Raw genomic sequence first — 24,054 nt, forward strand, 5'->3', positions numbered from 1 at the left:
CTCTCCTATGTCTCCCCCTGCCTCTCCTATGTCTCCCCTCCCTCCTATGTCTCTCCCTATGTCTCCCCCTGCCTCTCCTGTCTCCCCTCTCCCTATGTCTCCCCTCCCCTGCCTCACCTATGTCTCCCCTGCCTCTCCTATGTCTCCCCTGCCTCTCCTATGTCTCCCCCTGCCTCTCCTATGCCTCTCCTATGTCTCCCCTCGGCCTCACCTATGTCTCCCCTGCCTCTCCTATGTCTCCCCTCTGCCTCTCCTATGTCTCCTTGCCTCTCCTATGTCTCCCCTCGCTCCCTATGTCTCCCCCTGCCTCACCTATGTCTCCCCTGCCTCCCTATGTCTCCCCCTGCCTCTCCTATGTCTCCCCCTGCCTCTCCTATGTCTCCCCCTGCCTCTCCTATGTCCTATGTCTCCCCCTGCCTCCCTATGTCTCCCCTGCCTCTCCTATGTCTCCCCTGCCTCTCCTATGTCTCCCCCTGCCTCTCCTATGTCTCCCCCTGCCTCTCCTATGTCTCCCCCTCACCTATATCTCCCCTGCCTCACCTATGTCTCCCCTGCCTCTCCTATGTCTCCCCCTGCCTCACCTATGTCTCCCCTGCCTCTCCTATGTCTCCCCCCTGCCTCTCCCTATGTCTCCCCTGCCTCTCCTATGTCTCCCCTGCCTCACCTATGTCTCCCCCTGCCTCTCCTATGTCTCCCCCTGCCTCTCCTATGTCCCTCACCTATGTCTCCCCTGCCTCTCCTATGTCTCCCCCTGCCTCCCTATGCCCCCCTCACCTATGTCTCCCCCTGCCTCTCCCCTGCCTCTCCTATGTCTCCCCTGCCTCTCCTATGTCTCCCCCTGCCTCTCTCCCCCTATGTCTCCCCTGCCTCCCTATGTCTCCCCCTGCCTCCTATGTCTCCCCTGCCTCTCCTATGTCTCCCCCTGCCTCACCTATGTCTCCCCTCCTCTCCTATGTCTCCCCCTGCCTCTCCTATGTCTCCCCTGCCTCACCTATGTCTCCCCTGCCTCTCCTATGTCTCCCCTGCCTCTCCTATGTCTCCCCCTGCCTCCCTATGTCTCCCCTGCCTCCCTATGTCTCCCCCTGCCTCACCTATGTCTCCCCTGCCTCTCCTAGGTCTCCCCTGCCTCTCCTATGTCTCCCCCTGCCTCTCCTATGTCTCCCCTGCCTCTCCTATGTCTCCCCTGCCTCTCCTATGTCTCCCCCTGCCTCACCTATGTCTCCCCTGCCTCTCCTATGTCTCCCACTGCCTCACCTATGTCTCCCCTGCCTCTCCTATGTCTCCCCTCAGCTCACCTATGTCTCTCCCTGCCAGTCCAAGCTCTCCCCCTGCCTCACCTATGTCTCCCCTGCCTCTCCTATGTCTCCCCCTGCCTCACCTATGTCTCCCCTCCCTGCCTCACCTATGTCTCCCCTGCCTCTCCTATGTCTCCCCCTGCCTCTCCTATGTCTCCCCTGCTCTCCTCTCCTATGTCTCCCCCTGTCTCCCCCTGCCTCTCCTATGTCTCCCCCTGCCTCACCTATGTCTCCCCTGCCTCTCCTATGTCTCCCCTGCCTCACCTATGTCTCCCCTCCTCTCCTATGTCTCCCCTGCCTCACCTATGTCTCCCCTGCCTCTCCTATGTCTCCCCTGCCTCACCTATGTCTCCCCCTGCCTCACCTGCCCCCTCTCCTATGTCTCCCTCCTGCCTCCTCCTATGTCTCCCCCTGCCTCTCCTATGTCTCCCCCTGCCTCACCTATGTCTCCCCTGCCTCTCCTATGTCTCCCCTGCCTCACCTATGTCTCCCCTGCCTCTCCTATGTCTCCCCTGCCTCACCTCCCCCTGTCTCCCCTGCCTCTCCTATGTCTCCCCTGCCTCACCTATGTCTCTCCCTGCCAGTCCCTATGTCTCCCCCTCCTCCTATGTCTCCCTATGTCTCCCCTCTCCTATGCCTCTCCCTATGTCTCCCCCTGCCTCTCCTATGTCTCCCCTGCCTCACCTGTCTCCCCTGCCTCTCCTATGTCTCCCCTGCCTCTCCTATGTCTCCCTCTCCCTCACCTATGTCTCCCCTGCCTCTCCTATGTCTCATCTTGCCTCTCCTATGTCTCCCCCTGCCTCACCTATGTCTCCCCCTGCCTCACCTATGTCTCCCCTGCCTCTCCTATGTCTCCCCCTGCCTCTCCTCTCCCCTGCCTCCCTGTCTATGTCTCCCCCTGCCTCCCTATGTCTCCCCCGCCTCTCCTATGTCTCCCCCGCCTCACCTATGTCTCCCCCCGCCTCTCCTATGTCTCCCCCTGCCTCCTCCCTATGTCTCCCCTGCCTCTCCTATGTCTCCCCCTGCCTCTCCTATGTCTCCCCTGCCTCTCCTATGTCTCCCCTGCCTCTCCTATGTCTCTCACTGCCTCTACTATGTCTCCTCCTGCCTCTCCTATTTCTCCCCTCCTCACCTATGTCTCCCCTGCCTCTCCTATGTCTCCCCTGCCTCACTATGTCTCCCCCTCTGCCTCCCCTCCTATGTCTCCCCCTGCCTCTCCCCTGTCTCCTGCCTCTCCTATGTCTCCCCTGCCTCTCCTATGTCTCCCACCTATGCCTCTCCTATGTCTCCCCCTCTCCTATGTCTCCCCTGCCTCTCCTATGTCTGCCTCTCCTATGTCTCCCCTCCTCCTATGTCTCCCCTGCCTCTCCTATGTCCCTATGTCCCCCTCCCTCCTATGTCTCCCCTGCCTCTCCTATGTCTCCCCTGCCTCACCTATGCCTCTCCTATGTCTCCCCTGCCTCTCCTATGTCTCCCCTGCCTCTCCTATGTCTCCCACCTGCCTCCTCCTATGTCTCCTATGTCTCCCCTGCCTCTCCTATGTCTCCCCCTCCCCTGCCTCTCCTGTCTCCCCCTGCCTCTCCTATGTCTCCCCTGCCTCTCCTATGTCTCCCCCTGCCTCTCCTATGTCTCCCCTGCCTGCCTCACCTATGTCTCCCCCCCTGCCCCCCTCCTCTCCTATGTCTCCCCTGCCTCTCCTATGTCTCCCCCTCACCTATGTCTCCCTCCTCTCCTATGTCTCCCCTGCCTCACCTATGTCTCCCCTGCCTATGTCTCCCTCTGCCTCTCCTATGTCTCCCCTGCCTCACCTATGTCTCCCCCTGCCTCTCCTATGTCTCCCCCTGCCTCTCCTATGTCTCCCCTGCCTCTCCTATGTCTCCCCTGCCTCACCTATGTCTCCCCTCCTCTATGTCTCCCCTGCCTCTCCTATGTCTCCCCTGCCTCCCTATGTCTCCCCCTGCCTCTCCTATGTCTCCCCCCGCCTGCCTCCTCACCTATGTCTCCCCTGCCTCTCCTATGTCTCCCCCTGCCTCACCTATGTCTCCCCCTGCCTCTCCTCCCCCTGTCTCATCTTGCCTCTCCTATGTCTCCCCCTGCCTCTCCTATGTCCCCCTCCTCCTATGTCTCCCCTGCCTCTCCTATGTCTCCCCCTGCCTCTCCTATGTCTCCCCCTGCCTCACCTACTCTCCCCTGCCTCACCTATGTCTCCCCCTGCCTCTCCTATGTCTCCCCTATCACCTATGTCTCCCCTGCCTCCTCCTATGTCTCCCCTGCCTCACCTATGTCTCCCCTGCCTCTCCTATGTCTCCCTTGCCTCTCCTATGTCTCCCCTGCCTCACCTATGTCTCCCCCTGCCTCTCCTATCTCCCCCTGCCTCTCCCTCCCCCTGCCTCACCTATGTCTCCCCTGCCTCACCTATGTCTCCCCTGCCTCACCTATGTCTCCCCTCTGCCTCTCCTATGTCTCCCCTGCCTCTCCTATGTCTCATCTTGCCTCTCCTATGTCTCCCCTGCCTCTCCTATGTCTCCCCTCAGCTCACCTATGTCTCTCCCTGCCAGTCCAAGCTCTCCCCCTGCCTCACCTATGTCTCCCCTGCCTCACCTATGTCTCTCCTGCCTCTCCTATGTCTCCCCCTGCCTCACCTATGTCTCCCCCCGCCTCTCCTATGTCTCCCCCTGCCTCTCCTATGTCTCCCCTGCCTCCTATGTCTCATCTCACCTGCCCCCCTGCCTCCCTATGTCTCCCCCTGCCTCACCTATGTCTCCCCTGCCTCTCCTCATGTCTCATCTCCTCTCCTATGTCTCCCCCTGCCTCTCCTATGTCTCCCCCCGCCTCATCTATGTCTCCCCCTGCCTGTCCTAGGTCTCCCATGCCTCTCCTATGTCTCCCCTGCCTCACCTATGTCTCCCCCACCTCACCTATGTCTCCCCCTGCCTCACCTATGTCTCCCCCCTGCCTCACCTATGTCTCCCCCTGCCTCACCTATGTCTCCCCCTCCTCCTATGTCTCCCCCTGCCTCTCCTATGTCTCCCCTGCCTCACCTATGTCTCCCTCCCCTGCCTCTCCTATGTCTCCCCCTCCTCACCTATGTCTCCCCCTGCCTCACCTATGTCTCCCCTGCCTCTCCTATGTCTCCCCCCCTGCCTCTCCCCACCTATGTCTCCCCTGCCTCACCTGTCTCCCCTGCCTCTCCTATGTCTCCTTGCCTCCCTACGTCTCCCCCTGCCTCACCTATGTCTCCCCCTGCCTCTCCTATGTCTCCCCCTGCCTCTCCTATGTCTCCCCTGCCTCACCTGTCTCCCCTGCCTCACCTATGTCTCCCCCTGCCTCACCTATGTCTCCCCCTGCCTCTCCTATGTCTCCCTCTGCCTCACCTATGTCTCCCCTGCCTCTCCCCCCTACGTCTCCCTGCCTCTCCTATGTCTCCCCTGCCTCTCCTATGTCTCCCCCTGCCTCACCTATGTCTCCCCTGCCTCTCCTATGTCTCCCCCTCACCTATGTCTCCCCTGCCTCTCCTATGTCTCCTATGTCTCCCTCTCCTATGTCTCATCTTGCCTCTCCTATGTCTCCCCTGCCTCACCTATGTCTCCCCTGCCTCATCCCTATGTCTGCCTCCCTATGTCTCCCCCGCCTCTCATCTATGTCTCCCCCTGCCTGTCCTAGGTCTCCCATGCCTCTCCTATGTCTCCCCTGCCTCACCTATGTATCACCCCACCCCACCTATGTCTCCCCCTGCCTCACCTATGTCTCCCCCTGCCTCACCTATGTCTCCCCTGCCTCTCCTATGTCTCCCCCTGCCTCTCCTATGTCTCCCCTGCCTCTCCTATGTCTCCCCCTGCCTCACCTATGTCTACCCTGCCTCTCCTATGTCTCCCCCTCCCTGTCCTAGGTCTCCCCTGTCTCCCCCTGCCTCACCTATGTCTCCCCTGCCTCTCCTATGTCTCCCCTGCCTCTCCTATGCCTCTCCTATGTCTCCCCCCTGCCTCACCTGTCCCCCCTCAACTATGTCTCCCCTGCCTCTCCTATGTCTCATCTTGCCTTTCCTACGTCTCCCCCTGCCTCTCGTATTTCTCCCTCCGCCTCACCTATGTCTACCCTGCCTCTCCTATGTCTCCCCTGCCTCTCCTATGTCTCCCCCTGCATCTCCCTGTCTCCCATGTCTCCTCCCGCCTCTCCTATGTCTCCTCCCGCCTCTCCTATGTCTCCCCCCGCCTCTCCTATGTCTCCCCCCGCCTCACCTATGTCTCCCCCTGCCTCTCCTAGGTCTCCCCTGCCTCTCCTGTGTCTCCCCCTGCCTCACCTATGTCTCCCCTGCCTCTCCTATGTCTCCCCCTGCCTCTCCTATTTCTCTCCCTGCCTCTCCTATGTCTCCCGTGCCTCTCCTATATCTCTCCCTAGGTCTCCCCTGCCTCTCCTGTCTTCCCCTTCCTCCCGCTGTCTCCCCCTGCCTCTCCTATGTCTCCCATGTCTCCCCCTGCCTCTCCTAGGTCTCCCCTGCCTCTCCTATGTCTCCCCCTGCCTCTCCTATGTCTCCCCCTGCCTCACCTATGTCTCCCCCTGCCTCTCCTATGTCTCCCCTGCCTCTCCTATGTCTCCCCTGCCTCTCCTATGTCTCCCCTGCCTCTCCTATGTCTCCCCCTGCCTCACCTATGTCTCCCCTGCCTCTCCTATGTCTCATCTTGCCTCTCCTATGTCTCCCCCTGCCTCTCCTATGTCTCCCCCCGCCTCATCTATGTCTCCCCCGCCTCTCCTATGTCTCCCCCTGCCTCTCCTATGTCTTCCCCAGCCTCTCCTATGTCTCCCCCTGTCTCTCCTATGTCTCCCCAGCCTCTCCTATGTCTCCGCTGCCTCTCCTATGTCTCCCCCTGCCTCTCCTATGTCTCATCTTGCCTCTCCTATGTCTCCCCTGCCTCTCCTATGTCTCCCCCTGCCTCTCCTATGTCTCCCCTGCCTCTCCTATGTCTCCCCTGCCTCTCCTATGTCTCCCGCGCCTCTCCTATGTCTCCCCTTGTCTCCCCTTCCTCCCCCGCCTCACCTATGTCTCCCCCTTCCTCTCCTATGTCTCCCCCTGCCTCGCCTATGTCTCCCCTGCCTCTCCTATGTCTCCCTTGCCTCTCCTATGTCTCCCCCTGCCTCTCCTATGTCTCCCCCGCCTCACCTATGTCTCCCCTGCCTCTCCTATGTCTCCCCCCCTGCCTCTCCTGTGTCTCCCCCTGCCTCTCCTATGTCTCCCCCTGCCTCTCCTATGTCTCCCCTGCCTCTCCTATGTCTCCCCCTGCCTCTCCTATGTCTCCCCTGCCTCCCTAGGTCTCCCCCTGCCTCTCCTATGTCTCCCCTGCCTCTCCTAGGTCTCCCCCCGCCTCACCTATGTCTCCCCCTGCCTCTCCTAGGTCTCCCCTGCCTCTCCTATGTCTCCCCCTGCCTCTCCTATGTCTCCCCTGCCTCTCCTATGTCTCCCCCTGCCTCACCTATGTCTCCCCCTGCCTCTCCTATGTCTCATCTTGCCTCTCCTATGTCTCCCCTGCCTCTCCTATGTTTCCCCCCGTCTCACCTATGTCTCCCCCCGCCTCTCCTATGTCTCCCCCTGCCTCTACTATGTCTTCCCCAGCCTCTCCTATGTCTCCCCCTGTCTCTCCTATGTCTTCCCCTGCCTCTCCTATGTCTCCCCTGCCTCTCCTATGTCTCCCCCTGCCTCTCCTATGTCTCATCTTGCCTCTCCTACGTCTCCCCCTGCCTCTCCTATGTCTCCCCCCGACTCTCCTATTTCTCCCACTGCCTATCCTATGTCTCCCCCTGCCTCTCCTATGTCTCCCGCGCCTCTCCTATATCTCTCCCTTGGTCTCCCCTTCCTCCCCCCGCCTCACCTATGTCTCCCCCTTCCTCTCCTATGTCTTCCCCTGCCTCTCCTATGTCTCCCCTGCCTCTCCTATGTCTCATCTTGCCTCTCCTACGTCTCCCCCTGCCTCTCCTATGTCTCCCCCCGCCTCACCTATGTCTCCCCCTGCCTCTCCTAGGTCTCCCCTGCCTCTCCTATGTCTCCCCCTGCCTCTCCTATTTCTCCCCCTGCCTATCCTATGCCTCCACCTGCCTCTCCTATGTCTCCCGCACCTCTCCTATATCTCTCCCTAGGTCCCCCCTTGCCTCTCCTGTCTTCCCCTTCCTCCCCGTCTCCCATGTCTCCTCCCACCTCACCTATGCCTCCCCTCGCCTCTCCTATGTCTCCCCTTGCCTTTCCTATGTCTTCCCCTGCCTCTCCTATGTCTTCCCCTGCCTCTCCTATGTCTCCCCTGCCTCTCCTATGTCTCATCTTGCCTCTCCTACGTCTCCCCCTGCCTCTCCTATGTCTCCCCCCGCCTCACCTATGTCTCCCACCGCCTCTCCTAGGTCTCCCCTGCCTCTCCTGTGTCTCCCCCTGCCTCACCTATGTCTCCCCTGCCTCTCCTATGTCTCACCTATGTCTCCCCTGCCTCTCCTATGTCTCCCCCTGCCTCTCCTATTTCTCCCCCTGCCTCTCCTATGTCTCCCGTGCCTCTCCTATATCTCTCCCTAGGTCTTCCCTGCCTCTCCTGTCTTCCCCTTCCTCCCGCTGTCTCCCCCTGCCTCTCCTATGTCTCCTCCCGGCTCACATATGTCTCCCCCTGCCTGTCCTAGGTCTCCCCTGCCTCTCCTATGTCTCCCCCTGCCTCTCCTATGTCTCCCCTGCCTCTCCTATGTCTCCCCTGCCTCTCCTATGTCTCCGCTGCCTCTCCTATGTCTCCCCCTGCCTCACCTTTGTCTCCCCTGCCTCTCCTATGCCTCATCTTGCCTCTCCTACGTCTCCCCCTGCCTCTCCTATGTTTCCCCCCCATCTCACCTATGTCTCCCCCGCCTCTCCTATGTCTCCCCCTGCCTCTACTATGTCTTCCCCAGCCTCTCCTATGTCTCCGCTGACTATCCTATGTCTCCCCCTGCCTCTCCTATGTCTCATCTTGCCTTTCCTACTTCTCCCCCTGCCTCTCCTATGTCTCCTCCCGGCTCACCTATGTCTCCCCCTGCCTGTCCTATGTCTCCCCTTCCTCTCCTATGTCTCCCCCTGCCTCACCTATGTCTCCCCTGCCTCTCCTATGTCTCCCCCTGCCTCTCCTATGTCTCCTCCCGGCTCACCTATGTCTTCCCTTGCCTGTCCTATGTCTCCCCTTCCTCTCCTATGTCTCCCCCTGCCTCACCTATGTCTCCCCTGCCTCTCCTATGTCTCCCCCTGCCTCACCTATGTCTCCCCTGCCTCTCCTATGTCTCCCCCTGCCTCACCTATGTCTCCCCTGCCTCTCCTATGTCTCATCTTGCCTCTCCTACGTCTCCCCTGCCTCTCCTATGTTTCCCCCCGTCTCACCTATGTCTCCCCCCGCCTCTCCTATGTCTCCCCAGCCTCTCCTATGTCTCCCTCTGCCTCACCTATGTCTCCCCTGCCTCTCCTATGTCTCATCTTGCCTTTCCTACGTCTCCCCCTGCCTCTACTATGTCTCCCCTGCCTCTCCTATGTCTCCCCCTGCCTCACCTATGTCTCCCCTCCTCCCTGCCTCTCCTATGTCTAGCCCCCTGCCTCACCCTCCAGCCTCAAAACTATGTCTCCCCTGCCTCACCTATGTCTCCCCTGCCTCTCCTATGTCTCCCCCTGCCTCTCCTATGTCTCCCCCTGCCTCTCCTATGTCTCCCCCTGCCTCTCCTATGTCTCCCCCTGCCTCTCCTATGTCTCCCCCTCCCTGTCCTATGTCTCCCCCTCCCTGTCCTAGGTCTCCCCTGCCTCTCCTATGTCTCATCTTGCCTCTCCTACGTCTCCCCCTGCCTCACCTATGTCTCCCCCTCCCTGTCCTAGGTCTCCCCTGCCTCTCCTATGTCTCCCCTGCCTCACCTATGTCTCCCCTGCCTCACCTATGTCTCCACTGCCTCTCCTATGTCTCCCCCTGCCTCACCTATGTCTCCCCTGCCTCTCCTATGTCTCCCCCTGCCTCACCTATGTCTCCCCTGCCTCTCCTATGTCTCATCTTGCCTCTCCTACGTCTCCCCCCGCCTCACCTATGTCTCCCCCTCCCTGTCCTAGGTCTCCCCTGCCTCTCCTATGTCTCCCCCTGCCTCACCTGTCTCCCCTGCCTCTCCTATGTCTCCCACTGCCTCACCTATGTCTCCCACTGCCTCACCTATGTCTCCCCTGCCTCTCCTATGTCTCCCTCTGCCTCACCTATGTCTCCCCTGCCTCTCCTATGTCTTATCTTGCCTTTCCTACGTCTCCCCCCGCATCACCGATGTCTCCCCCTGCCTCTCCTAGGTCTCCCCTGCCTCTCCTATGTCTCCCCCTGCCTCACCTGTCTCCCCTGCCTCTCCTATGTCTCCCACTGCCTCACCTATGTCTCCCCTGCCTCTCCTATGTCTCCCTCTGCCTCACCTATGTCTCCCCTCCCTCTCCTATGTCTAATCTTGCCTCTCCTACGTCTCCCCCTGCCTCTCCTATGTCTCCCCTCAGCTCACCTATGTCTCTCCCTGCCAGTCCAAGGTCTCCCCCTGCCTCACCTATGTCTCCCCCTGCCTCTCCTATGTCTCCCCCTGCCTGTCCTAGGTCTCCCATGCCTCTCCTATGTCTCCCCTGCCTCACCTATGTCTCACCCCACCCCACCTATGTCTCCTCACCTATGTCTCCCCTGCCTCACCTATGTCTCCCCCTGCCTCACCTATGTCTCCCCCTGCCTCACCTATGTCTCCCCCTGCCTCACCTTTGTTTCCCCTGCCTCACCTATGTCTCCCCTGCCTCTCCTATGTCTCCCCCTGCCTCTCCTATGTCTCCCCTGCCTCTCCTATGTCTCCCCCTGCCTCACCTATGTCTACCCTGCCTCTCCTATGTCTCCCCCTCCCTGTCCTAGGTCTCCCCTGCCTCTCCTATGTCTCCCCCTGCCTCACCTGTCTCCCCTGCCTCTCCTATGTCTCCCCCTGCCTCACCTATGTCTCCCCTGCCTCTCCTATGTCTCCCTCTGCCTCACCTATGTCTCCCCTGCCTCTCCTATGTCTCATCTTGCCTTTCCTACGTCTCCCCCTGCCTCTCCTATGTCTCCCCTGCCTCTCCTATGTCTCCCCCTGCATCTCCCTGTCTCCCATGTCTCCTCCCGCCTCTCCTATGTCTCCCCCGCCTCCTCACTATGTCTCCCCTATGTCTCCCCCGCCTCTCCTATGTCTCCCCCGCCTCACCTGTGTCTCCCCCTGCCTCACCTATGTCTCCCCTGCCTCTCCTATGTCTCCCCCTGCCTCTCCTATGTCTCACCCTGCCTCTCCTATGTCTCCCGTGCCTCTCCTATATCTCTCCCTAGGTCTCCCCTGCCTCTCCTATCTTCCCCTTCCTCCCGCTGTCTCCCCCTGCCTCTCTATGTCTCCCATGCCTCTCTATGTCCCCCTGCACCTATGTCTCCCCTGCCTCTCCTATGTCTCCCCTGCCTCTCCTATGTCTCCCCCTGCCTCTCCTATGTCTCCCCTGCCTCTCCTATGTCTCCCCCTGCCTCACCTATGTCTCCCCTGCCTCTCCTATGTCTCATCTTGCCTCTCCTACGTCTCCCCTGCCTCTCCTATGTTTCCCCCCGTCTCACCTATGTCTCCCCCCGCCTCTCCTATATCTCCCCCTGCCTCTACTATGTCTTCCCCAGCCTCTCCTATGTCTCCCCCTGCCTCTCCTATGTCTTCCCCAGCCTCTCCTATGTCTCCCCTGCCTCTCCTATGTCTCCCCTGCCTCTCCTATGTCTCATCTTGCCTCTCCTACGTCTCCCCCTGCCTCTCCTATGTCTCCCCCGCCTCCCTATGTCCCCCTGCCTATCCTATGTCTCCCCCTGCCTCTCCTATGTCTCCCGCGCCTCTCCTATATCTCTCCCTTGGTCTCCCCTTCCTCCCCCCGCCTCACCTATGTCTCCCCCTGCCTCACCTATGTCTCCCCTGCCTCTCCTATGTCTCCCCTGCCTTTCCTATGTCTCCGCCTGCCTCTCCTATGTCTTCCCCGGCCTCACCTATGTCTCCCCTGCCTCTCCTATGTCTCCCCTGCCTCCCAACTATGTCTCCTCCTGCCTCTCCTATGTCTCCCTCTGCTTTCCCATGTCTCCCCCTGCCTCTCCTATGTCTCCCCCTGCCTCTCCTATGTCTCCCCTGCCTCACCTATGCCTCTCCCCCTACGTCTCCCCCTGCCTCTCCTATGTCTCCCCCCGCCTCACCTATGTCTCCCCTGCCTCTCCTATGTCTCCCCTGCCTCACCTATGTCTCCCCTGCCTCTCCTATGTCTCCCCTGCCTCACCTATGTCTCCCCCCCGCCTCTCCTATGTCTCCCCTGCCTCACCCTCTCCTATGTCTCCCCCTGCCTCTCCCTATGTCTCCCCTGCCTCTCCCCCGCCTCTCCTATGTCTCCCCTGCCTCTCCTATGTCTCCCCTGCCTCTCCCTACGTCTCCCCTGCCCTCCTGCCTCTCCTCTCCCATGTCTCCTCCCACCTCACCTATGCTCCCCCTCTCCTATGTCTCCCCCTGCCTTTCCTATGTCTCCCCTGCCTCTCCTATGTCTCCCCCTGCCTCTCCTATGTCTCCCCTGCCTCTCCTATGTCTCCCCCTGCCTCACCTTTGTCTCCCCTGCCTCTCCTATGTCTCATCTTGCCTCTCCCCTCCCTGCCTCTCCTATGTCTCACCTAGTCTCCCCCGCCTCCTATGTCTCCCCCTGCCTCTACTATGTCCCCCAGCCTCTCCTATGTCTCTCTCCTCTCCTATGTCTTCCCCAGCCTCTCCTATGTCCTGCCTCCTATGTCTCCCCCTGCCCCCCTATGTCTCATGCCTCTCCTATGCCTCTCCTATGTCTCCCCTCAGCTCACCTATGTCTCTCCCTGCCAGTCCAAGGTCTCCCCCTGCCTCACCTATGTCTCCCCTGCCTCACCTATGTCTCCCCTGCCTCTCCTATGTCTCCCCCTGCCTCACCTATGTCTCCCCTGCCTCTCCTATGTCTCCCCCTGCCTCACCTATGTCTCCCCTGCCTCTCCTATGTCTCATCTTGCCTCTCCTACGTCTCCCCCTGCCTCTCCTATGTTTCCCCCCCGTCTCACCTATGCCTCCCCCCCTGCCTCACCTATGTCTCTCCAGCCTCTCCTATGCTCCCCCTGCCTCTCCTATGTCTCCCCAGCCTCTCCTATGTCTCCCCCTGCCTCTCCTATGTCTCATCTTGCCTCTCCTATGTCTCCCCTCGGCTCTCCTATGTCTCCCCCCCAACTCTCCTATGTCTCCCCCTGCCTATCCTAGGTCTCCCCTGCCTCTCCTATGTCTCCCCCTGCCTCACCTATGTCTCCCCTGCCTCTCCTATGTCTCCCCCTGCCTCTCCTATGTCTCCCCTGCCTCTCCTATTTCTTCCCCTGCCTCTCCTATGTCTCCCCCTGCCTCTCCTATGTCTCCCCCTGCCTCTCCTATGTCTCCCGTGCCTCTCCCATGTCTCTCCCTCAGTCTCCCCTGTCTCTCCTAGGTCTCCCCCTGTCTCCCCCTAGGACTCCCCTAGGTCTTTTGGGCGCTCTGTAACAGTGACCATAATGACAGGGAATGGTCTCTCACAATGTCTCTCACACTGACATTGACTACCACTGTCTCTAATGTTCTTTCACTGACTCTAATCCCTTCCATCTGACTATAATGTTGTCAAGGCAGAGAAAAACAAAGCTCCCAACTCAAGCCAGTAACAGCAGTCCTGTCCTCCCCCTGCATCTAGTGGAAGAGTGTCCCTGTGCCTCTCAGACACACAGATATAATGTGACCCATTTAGTTCAGGTCCCGGCCCTCCCAGTCCCAACCCAACCCTATGGCCTTGCCATTGGTCAGAGGACACTGTTTATTCATCTGAGTGGATCTGTTCCTGCCTTTTCTTGTCATCCGCTAGTTCTGTCAGTGTAATGGCTCAGTTTATGTATCTGTTTGCTTCCGTAAGTGTGTTTGTTTTGGCATATTGCTCTACTTTTCATAAGCCCCTGAGTGTGAAACCCTAATCATGTCACTCTGACTTTTATAGTACTCTCTTGTCTCTCTTTCTCTATCTCTCTCCTATCTCTTTCTCTATCTCTCTCCTATCTATCTATCTATCTATCTATCTATCTCGCTCTCTCGCTCTCTCTCGCGTTCTCTCTCTCTTTATTCACGGGGCTATCGCTATTAACAGATACGTGCATACCTTGATCCATCAGTGCGGAGGGGGTGTCTGTGGAGCATCTGTGGTGTTTTCTGTCCTGGGTGGGTGGTCAGCAGGCCTGGGGTCGGGGCTGACTCTTGACCTATACGTTGGAGGGCCTATGTATGGTGTAGCCAACAAGCGAAGAGACTGCCTAGTAAACTACCTGCTGGGGCATTAAACTTCGACTACAATGGACTAAATCAGGGTCACACAGTGTTTCTTGGTATCTTAAACAAATCTACTTTGAAACAAAAGTATATACCTCACACATATTGTCATGGGCTAAAAAAAGAAGACACTTGCTATGTCAGATATAGAGTTTAAATATATTCCATTTTGAGTTGCGTCCCAATATTACACTTTATAAACATCACAGAAGACTGAAATAAAACAAAACTGTTTAACATAGAAATGCCAGATTTGTGTTTTATTTTATTTGATCAAGTTTATTAATTAAGAGCCCGTGCGTCAATCTAAGTAACATAATGAAACAATCCCCCTTTAAAATTTGTCAGTTTAAGCTAGAGATGTCTCTGTCACGTCCTGACCATAGAAAGCCTGTATTTTCTATGGTTGAGTAGGTCAGGGCGTGACTTGGGGTTTTAGTCTAGTTTATTATTTCTATGTGGTGTTCTAGGTTTGATTTTCTATGTTGGTGTTTGTGTATGATTCCCAACTAGAGGCAGCTGGTAATCGTTGTCTCTAATTGGGGATCATACAGTGCCTTGCGAAGGTATTTGGCCCCCTTGAACTTTGCGACCTTTTGCTACATTTCAGGCTTCAAACATAAAGATATAAAACTGTATTTTTTGTGAAGAATCAACAACAAGTGGGACACAATCATGAAGTGGAACGACATTTATTGGATATATCAAACTTTTTTAACAAATCAAAAACTGAAAAATTGGATGTGCAAAATTATTCAGCCCCTTTACTTTCAGTGCAGCAAACTCTCTCCAGAAGTTCAGTGAGGATCTCTGAATGATTCAATGTTGACCTAAATGACTAATGATGATAAATACAATCCACCAGTGTGTAATCAAGTCTCCGTATAAATGCTCCTGCACTGTGATAGTCTCAGAGGTCCGTTAAAAGCGCAGAGAGCATCATGAAGAACAAGGAACACACCAGGCAGGTCCGAGATACTGTTGTGAAGAAGTTTAAAGCCGGATTTGGATACAAAAAGATTTCCCACGCTTTAAACATCCCAAGGAGCACTGTGCAAGCGATAATATTGAAATGGAAGGAGTATCAGACCACTGCAAATCTACCAAGACCTGTTAGCCGTCCCTCTAAACTTTCAGCTCATACAAGGAGAAGACTGATCAGAGATGCAGCCAAGAGGCCCATGATCACTCTGGATGAACTGCAGAGATCTACAGTTGAGGTGGGAGACTCTGTCCATAGGACAACAATCAGTCGTATATTGCACAAATCTGGCCTTTATGGAAGAGTGGCAAGAAGAAAGCCATTTCTTAAAGATATCCATAAAAAGTGTCGTTTAAAGTTTGCCACAAGCCACCTGGGAGACACACCAAACATGTGGAAGAAGGTGCTCTGGTCAGATGAAACCAAAATTGAACTTTTTGGCAACAATGCAAAACGTTATGTTTGGCGTAAAAGCAACACAGCTCATCACCCTGAACACACCATCCCCACTGTCAAACATGGTGGTGGCAGCATCATGGTTTGGGCCTGCTATTCTTCAGCAGGGACAGGGAAGATGGTTAAAATTGATGGGAAGATGGATGGAGCCAAATACAGGACCATTCTGGAAGAAAACCTGATGGAGTCTGCAAAAGACCTGAGACTGGGACGGAGATTTGTCTTCCAACAAGACAATGATCCAAAACATAAAGCAAAATCTACAATGGAATGGTTCAAAAATAATCATATCCAGGTGTTAGAATGGCCAAGTCAAAGTCCAGACCTGAATCCAATCGAGAATCTGTGGAAAGAACTGAAAACTGCTGTTCACAAATGCTCTCCATTTAACCTCACTGAGCTTGAGCTGTTTTGCAAGGAGGAATGGGAAAAAAATTCAGTCTCTCATTGTGCAAAACTAATAGAGACATGCCCCAAGCGACTTACAGCTGTAATCGCAGCAAAAGGTGGCGCTACAAAGTATTAACTTAAGGGGGCTGAATAATTTTGCACGCCCAATTTTTCAGTTTTTGATTTGTTAAAAAAGTTAGAAATATCCAATAAATGTCGTTCCACTTCATGATTGTGTCCCACTTGTTGTTGATTCTTCATAAAAAAATACAGTTTTATATCTTTATGTTTGAAGCCTGAAATGTGGCAAAAGGTCGCAAAGTTCAAGGGGGCCGAATACTTTCGCAAGGCACTGTCATGACAACGTCTGTAGCGTCCAAACAGTTTGGCCTGCACACGATGGTGTGTTGCTCTGCAACCCCCACAAGTGTCGCAGGACTGGTATGAAGGTAACTCATACAAGCCAATGGAAGTATGGAAGTCATTTTGTGCCAAAAAATAAGGGGTTAAACGTGTGTAAGACAAAAAGAACAAAAAGTAATATATACAGTACCATTCAAAAGTTTGGACACACCTACCCATTCAAGGGTTTTTCTTTAATTTTACTATTTTCTACATTGTAGAATAATAGTGAAGACATCAAAACTATGAAATTACTCATTTTGAATTGTGTAGTAACTAAAAAGCTGATAACAAATGTTGTATTTGAGATTATTCAAAGTAGCCATCATTTGCCTTGATGACATCTTTGCACACTCTTGGCATTCTCTTAACCAGCTTCATGAGGTAGTCACCTGGAATGCATTTCAATTAGCAGGTGTGCCTTGTTAAGTTAATTTGTGGAATTTCTTTTCTTCTTAAGGCGTTTTAGCCAATCAGTTGTGTTGTGACAAGGTAGGGGTGGTATACTATATTATGGCAAGAACAGCTCAAATAAGCAAAGAGAAACGACAGTCCATCATTACTTTAAGACATGAAGGTCAGTCAATCCGTAAAATGTCAGGAACTTTGAAAGTTTCTTCAAGCGCAGTTGCAAAAACCATCAAGCGCAATGATGAAACTGGCTCTCATTAGGACCACCACAGGAAAGGAAGACCCAGAGTAACATCTGCTGCAGAGGATACGTTCATTAGAGTTAACTGCTCCTCAGGTTGCAGCCCAAATAAATGCTTCACAGAGTTCAAGTACCAGACACACCTCAACATCAACTGTTCAGAGGAGACTGCATGAATCATGCCTTCATGGTCAAATTGATGCAAAGAAACCACTACTAAAGGACACCAATAAGAAGAATAGACTTGCTTGGGCCAAGACACATGAGCAATGGACATTAGACCTGTGGAAATCTGTCTTTTGGTCTGATGAGTCCAAATGTAAGATTTTTGGTTCCAACTGCCACATCTTTGTGAGATGCAGAAGGAGAGGGATGGAATGCTGCATCAGATGACCTGGCCCCGACAATCACTCAACCTCAACCCAATTGAGATGGTTTGGGATGAGTTAGACCGCAGAGTGAAGGAATAGCAGCCAACAAGTCCTCAGAATATGTGGCAACTCCTTCAAGACTGTTGGAAAAGCATTCCAGCTTATGCTGGTTGAGAGAATGCCAATAGTGTGCAAATCTGTCATCAAGGAAAGGGTGGCTACTTTGAAGAATCTCAAATAAAGAATCTGAAGAATCTCAAATAAAGAATCTGAAGAATCTCAAATATTAAATAAATTTAGATTTGTTTAACACTTTTTGATGGCATCACAATTATTCTACAATGTAGAAAATAATGTTTTTCGTTACAGCCTTATTCAAATTGATTAAATATTTTTTCCCCCTCATCAATCTACACACAATACTCCATATAGACAAAGCAAAAACAGGTTTTTAGACATGTTTGCATTTTTTATATTTTTTTATTAATAACTGAAATATTACATTTACATAAGTATTCAGACCCATTACTCAGTACTTTGTTGAAGCACCTTTGGCAGCGATTACAGCCTCGTCTTCTTGGGTATGACGCTACAAACTTGGCACACATGTGTTTGGGGAGTTTCGTCCTTTCTTCTCTGCAGATCCTCTCAAGCTCTTTCAGGTTGGATGGGGAGCGTTGAGTTATCGCTCCTTTAGCCTTCAGGGCAGCCTCAATTCATCAGGGCATGGACTCTACAAGGTGTCGAAAGCGTTCCACAGGGATGCTGGCCCATGTTGACTCCAATGCTTCCCACAGTTGTATCAAATTTGGCTGGATGTCCTTTATTGATACACCCGGGAAACGGTTGTGTATGAAAAACCCAGCAGCATTGCAGTTCTTGACGCAAACCAGTGCGCCTGGCACCTACAAACATACCCTGTTCAAAGGCACTTACATTTTTTTGTAGCCCATTCATGCTCTGAATGGCACACACACACAATCCATGTCTCAATTGTCTCAAAGCTTAAACATCCTTCTTTAACCTGTTTCCTCCCCTACATCTACACTGATTGAAGTGGATTTAACAAGTGACATCAATAAGGGATCATAGCTTTCACCTGGATTCACCTGGTCAGTCTATGTCATGGAAAGAGCAGGTGTTCTTAATGTTTTTGTATACTCCGTGTACATGCTCCAGTGTGTGAATGTTCTTAATATTTTTTATTAATTAACCTTTAAATGTCTAAGCTGTGGGATCAGTCTTGTCCTTGGCTGTGTGTTTAGGGTTGTTGGAAGGTGAACCTTCACCCCGGTCAGAGGACCTGAGCGCTCCGGAGCATCAAGGAACTCTCTGTACTTTGCTTTGTTCATCTTTCCCTCGATCCTGACTAGTCTCCCAGTCCCTGACACTGAACAACATCCCCACAGCATGATGCTGCCACCATCATGCTTTAACTTAGGGATGGTGCCAGGTTTCCTCCAGACGTGATACTTGACATTCAGGCCAAAGAGTTCAATCTTGGTTTCTTCAGACCAGAGAATCTTGTTTATCATGGTCTGAGAGTCCTTTAGGTGCCTTTTGGCAAACTCGCAGCGGGCTGTCGTGCATTTTACTGAGGAGTGGCTTCTGTCTGGCCACTCTATCATAAAGGCCTGATTTGTGGAGTGCTGCAGAGATGTTTTGGTACCCTTCCCCAAATCTGTACCTCGACAGAATCCTGTCTCGAAGCTCTACGGACAATTCCTTCGACCTCATGGTTTAGTTTTTGCTCTGACATGCACTGTCAACTGTGGGACCTTTATATAGACAGGTGTGTGCCTTTCCAAATCATGTCCATGTCCAATGAAGTTGTAGAAACATCTCAAGGATGATCAATGGAAACAGAATGCACCTGAGCTCAATTTCGAGCCTCATACCAAAGGGTCTGAATACTATTATGTAAATAAGGTATTTCTGTTTTTATCTTTAATACATTTGCAAACATTTCTGAACTTATTTTTGCTTTGTTGTTATGGGGTATTGTGTGTAGATAACAAAACAAACATGTATTTAATCAATTTTGGAATAAAAATGTAATTTAACAAAACGTGGAAAAAGTCAAGGGGTCTGAATACTTTCTGAATGCACTGTATATATACAAAAATGTCTCTCTCTCTCTCTCTCTCTCTGACCTGCCCTCCTCCTTTCTCCCAAGTGGTCGCAATGGGAAGATGCGCGTCCTCTCCTTCAAGACAGGACTGGTGAGCCTCTGCAATGCGGATGTTCAGGAGAAGTATAAATGTAAGTATGAGTCCCGTTCATGTAGACACCACAGCCCTGCAGCCCCTTAACAAAGGAAGAAAAGAAAAACCAGCCTGATTGCAAGCATTACATGAAGACAACCACTTAGGCTAATGAAGGGAATTACTTGCTCTGTCTGTCTCTCTCTCTCTCTCTCTCTCTCTCTCTCTCTCTCTCTCTCTCTCTCTCTCTCTCTCTCTCTCTCTCTCTCTCTCTGTCCCTCTCTCTCAATTCAATCCAATTCAAGGGCTTTATTGGCATGGGAAACATACATTGCCAAAGCAAGTGAAGTAGATAATAAACAAAAGCGAAATAAACAATCAAAATGTACAGTAAACATTACACACACAGAATTTCCAAAAGAATAAAGACATTTCAAATGTCATAGGATGTCTATATACAAATCAAATCAAACTATATTTGTCACCGCGCCGAATACACTGCGCCGAATACAACAAGTGTTGGCCTTACCATGAAATGTTTACTTACAAGCCCTTAACCAACAGCGCAGTTCAAGAAGAGTTGAGAAAATATTTACCAAATAAACTAAAGTAAAAAATTATAAAAAGTAACACAATAACATAACAATAACGAGGCTATATACCTGTAGGTAGGGGTGAAGTGACGATGCATAGATAATAAACAGCAAGCAGCAGCAGTGTACAAAACAAATGGGGGGGGGGGGGGGGTTAATGTAATAGTCCGGTGGACATTCAATTAATTGTTCAGCAGCCTTATGGTATGGCTTGGGGGTAGAAGCTGTTAATGAGCCTTTTGGTCCTAGATATGGCGCTCCGGTACTGCTTGCCATGCGGTAGCGGAGAAAACAGTCTGACTGGGTGACTTGAGTCTCTTTTTTATTTTTATTTTTTATTTCACCTTTATTTAACCAGGTAGGCTAGTTGAGAGCAAGTTCTCATTTGCAACTGCGACCTGGCCAAGATAAAGCATAGCAGTGTGAACAGACAACACAGAGTTACACATTGAGTAAACAATAAACAAGTCAATAACACAGTAGAAAAAAAGGGTCTATATACATTGTGTGCAAAAGGCATGTGGAGGTAGGCAAATAATTACAATTTTGCAGATTAACACTGGAGTGATAAATGATCAGATGGTCATGTACAGGTAGAGATATTGATGTGCAAAAGAGCAGAAAAGTAAATAAAAAAAACAGTATGGAGATGAGGTAGGTATAATTGGGTGGGCTATTTACCGATAAGACTATGTACGGGTGGGTGTTGCCACCGTGACCAGTGAACTGAGATAAGGCGGAGCTTTACCTAGCATGGACTTGTAGATGACCTGGAACCAGTGGGTCTGGCGATGAATATGGAGCGAGGGCCAGCCGACTAGAGCATACAAGTCGCAGTGGTGGGTAGTATAAGGTGACAGTTTCATGGACTTTCCTCTGACACCGCCTATTATATAGGTCCTGGATTGCAGGAAGCTTGGCCCCAGTGATGTACTGGGCCATACGCACTACCCTCTGTAGCGCCTTACGGTCAGATGCCGGGCAGTTGCCGTACCAGGCAGTGATGCAACTGGTCAGGATGCTCTCAATGGTGCAGCTGTAGAACTTTTTGAGGATCTGAGTAACCATGTCAAATCTTTTCAGTCTCCTGATGGGGAAAAGGTTTTGTCGTGCCCTCTTGACAACTGTCTTGGAATGTTTGGACCATGATAGATCGTTGGTGATGTGGACAACAAGGAACTTGAAACTCTCGACCCGCTCCACTACAGCCCTGTTGATGTTAATGGGGGCTGTTCGGCCCTTCTTTTCCTGTAGTCCACGATCATCTCCTATGTCTTGCTCACATTAAGGGAGAGGTTGTTGTCCTGGCACCACACTGACAGTTCTCTGAGCTCCTCCCTATAGGCTGTCTCATCGTTGTCAGTGATCAGGCCTACCACTGTTGTGTCATAGGCAAACTTAATGATGGTGTTGGAGTCGTGTTTGGCTACCCAGTGTGGGTGAACAGGGAGTACAGGAGGGGACTATGTACACACCCCTGATGGGCCCCAGTGTTGAGGATCAGTGTGGCAGACGTTTGGTGCCTACCCCAGGAAGTCCAAGATCCAGTTGCGGAGGGAGGTGTTTAGTCCCAGAGCCCTTAGCTTAGTGATGAACTTTGTGGGCACTATGGTGTTGAACGCTGAGCTGAGTCAATGAACAGCATTCTCACATAGGTGTTATTTTTGTCCAGGTGGGAAAGACCATGTGTGGAGTGCATTTGAGATTGCGTCATCTGTGGATCTGTTGGGGCGTAATGCGAATTGGAGTGGGTCTAGGTTATCCGGGAGGGTGCTGTTGATGTGAGCCATGACCAGATTTCATAGCACTTCATGGCTACCGACGTGAGTGCTACGGGGCGGTAATAATTTAGCGGGTAACCTTTGCTTCATTGGGCACAGAGACTATGGTGGTCTGCTTGAAACATGTGCAGTTGAAAACGGAAGTTAGCATACACCTTCGCCAAATACATTTAAACTCAGTTTTTCACAATTCCTGACATTTAATCCTAGTAAAAATTCCCTGATTTATGTCAGTTAGGATCACCAGAATAATTGTCAGAATAATTGTAGAGAGAATGATTTATTTCAGCTTTCTTTCATCACATTCCCAGTGGGTCAGAAGTTTACATACACTCAATTAGTATTTGGTAGCATTGCCTTTAAATTGTTTAACTTGGGTCAAACGTTTCGGGTAGCCTTCCACAAGCTTCACACAATAAGTTGGGTGAATTTTGGCCCATTCCTCCTGACAGAGCTGGTGTAACTGACTCAGGTTTGTAGGCCTCCTTGCTCTCACACGCTTTTTCAGTTCTGCCCACACATTTTCTATAGAATTGAGGTCAGGGCTTTGTGATGGCTACTCCAATACCTTGACTTTGTTGTCCTTAAGCCATTTTGCCACAACTTTGGAAGTATGCTTAGGGTCATTGTCCATTTGGAAGACCCATTTGCGACCAAGCTTTAACTTCCTGACTGATGTCTTGAGATGTTGCTTCAATATATCTACATAATTTTCTCCCTCATGGTGCCATCTATTTTGTGAAGTGCTCAAGTCCCTCCTGCAGCAAAGCACCCCCACAAAATGATGCTGCCACCCCCGTGCTTCACGGTTGGGATGGTGTGCTTCGGCTTGCAAGCCTCCCCATTTTTACTCCAAACATAACAATGGTCATTATGGCCAAACAGTTCAACCGTAGTCTGACTTTTTTATAGCGGTTTTGGAGCAGTGGCTTCATCCTTGCTGAGCGGCCTTTCAGGTTAAGTCGATATAGGACTCGTTTTACTGTAGATATAGATACTTTTGTACTTGTTTCCTCTAGCATCTTCACAAGGTCCTTTGCTGGCCTTGTGTCCTTTGCAGGCCCAAACCATGATGCTGCCACCACCATGTTTGACAGTGGAGATGGTGTGTTCAGGGTGATGAGCTGTGTTGCTTTTACGCCAAACATAGCGTTTTGCATTGTTGCAGTGGTCTGATACTCCTTCCATTTCAATATTATCGCTTGCACAGTGCTCCTTGGGATGTTTAAAGCTTGGGAAATCTTTTTGTATCCAAATCCGGCTTTAAACTTCTTCACAACAGTATCTCGGACCTGGCTGGTGTGTTCCTTGTTCTTCATGATGCTCTCTGCGCTTTTAACGGACCTCTGAGACTATCACAGTGCAGGTGCATTTATACGGGGACTTGATTACACACAGGTGGATTGTATTTATCATCATTAGTCATTTAGGTCAACATTGGATCATTCAGAGATCCTCACTGAACTTCTGGAGAGAGTTTGCTGCACTGAAAGTAAAGGTGCGGAATAATTTTGCACGCCCAATTTTTCAGTTTTTGATTTGTTAAAAAAGTTTGAAATATCCAATAAATGTCGTTCCACTTCATGATTGTGTCCCACTTGTTGTTGATTCTTCACAAAAAAATACAGTTTTATATCTTTATGTTTGAAGCCTGAAATGTGGCAAAAGGTCGCAAAGTTCAAGGGGGCCGAATACCTTCGCAAGGCACTGTATGTCTCTAGTATGGGCATACATTTGGTTAGGAAGTGCATCTCAGTTTCCACCTCATTTTTTGGGCAGTGTGCACATAGCCTGTCTTCTCTTGAGAGCCAGGTCTGCCTACGGCGGCCTTTCTCAATAGCAAGGCTATGTACACAGAGTCTGTACATAGTCAAAGTTTTCCTTAAGTGTGGGTCAGTCACACTGGTCAGGTATTCTGCCACTGTGTATGTACTCTCTTTTTACTGCCAAATAGCATTCTAGCATGCTCAGTTTTTTTTCTTTCCAATGTGTCAAGTAATTATCTTTTTGTTTTCTCATGATTTGGTTGAGTCTAGTTATGTTGCTGTCCTGTGGCTCTGTGTGGTCTGTTTCTGCTGGTGAACAGAGCCCCAGGACCAGCTTGCTTAGGGGACTCTTCTCCAGGTTAATCTATCTGTAGGTGATGGCTTTGTTATGGAAGATTTGGGAATCACTTCCTTTTATGTGGTTGTAGAATTTAATGTATTTTTTATGGATTTTGGTCATTAGCAGGTATCGGCCTAATTTGTTTCTGCATGCATTATTTGGTGTTTTATGTTGTACACTGAGAATATTTTTGCAGAATTTTGCATGCAGTCTCAATTTGCTGTTTGTCCCATTTTGTGAATTCTTGGTGGGTGAGCAGACCCCAGACCTCACATTCATAAAGAGCAGTGGGTTCTATAACTGATTCAAGTATTTTTAGCCAGATCCTAATTGGTGTGTCAAATTTTATGTTCCTTTTGATGGCATAGAAAGCCCTTCTTGCCTTGTATCTCAGCTTGTTCACAGCATTGTAGAGTTACCTGTTGCGCTAATGTTTAGGCCGAGGTATGTATAATTGTTTTG

The 24,054-nt window shown here is 51.9% G+C and overlaps 1 protein-coding gene across 1 annotated transcript in view; it reads left to right on the forward strand.

Moving 5' to 3' along the window:
• The window catches only part of LOC135545817 (dystrophin-related protein 2-like), a 109,287-nt gene that overhangs the window by 75,447 nt on the left and 9,786 nt on the right, over positions 1–24,054 (forward strand). The window contains exon 13 of the mRNA XM_064973726.1: positions 19,085–19,170. Coding sequence (XP_064829798.1) covers positions 19,085–19,170 — 86 coding nt within the window. The remainder of the gene's footprint in view (positions 1–19,084; positions 19,171–24,054) is intronic.

Source organism: Oncorhynchus masou, chromosome 9 (genome assembly GCF_036934945.1).
Source record: "Oncorhynchus masou masou isolate Uvic2021 chromosome 9, UVic_Omas_1.1, whole genome shotgun sequence".
Lineage (NCBI taxonomy): Eukaryota > Metazoa > Chordata > Actinopteri > Salmoniformes > Salmonidae > Oncorhynchus > Oncorhynchus masou.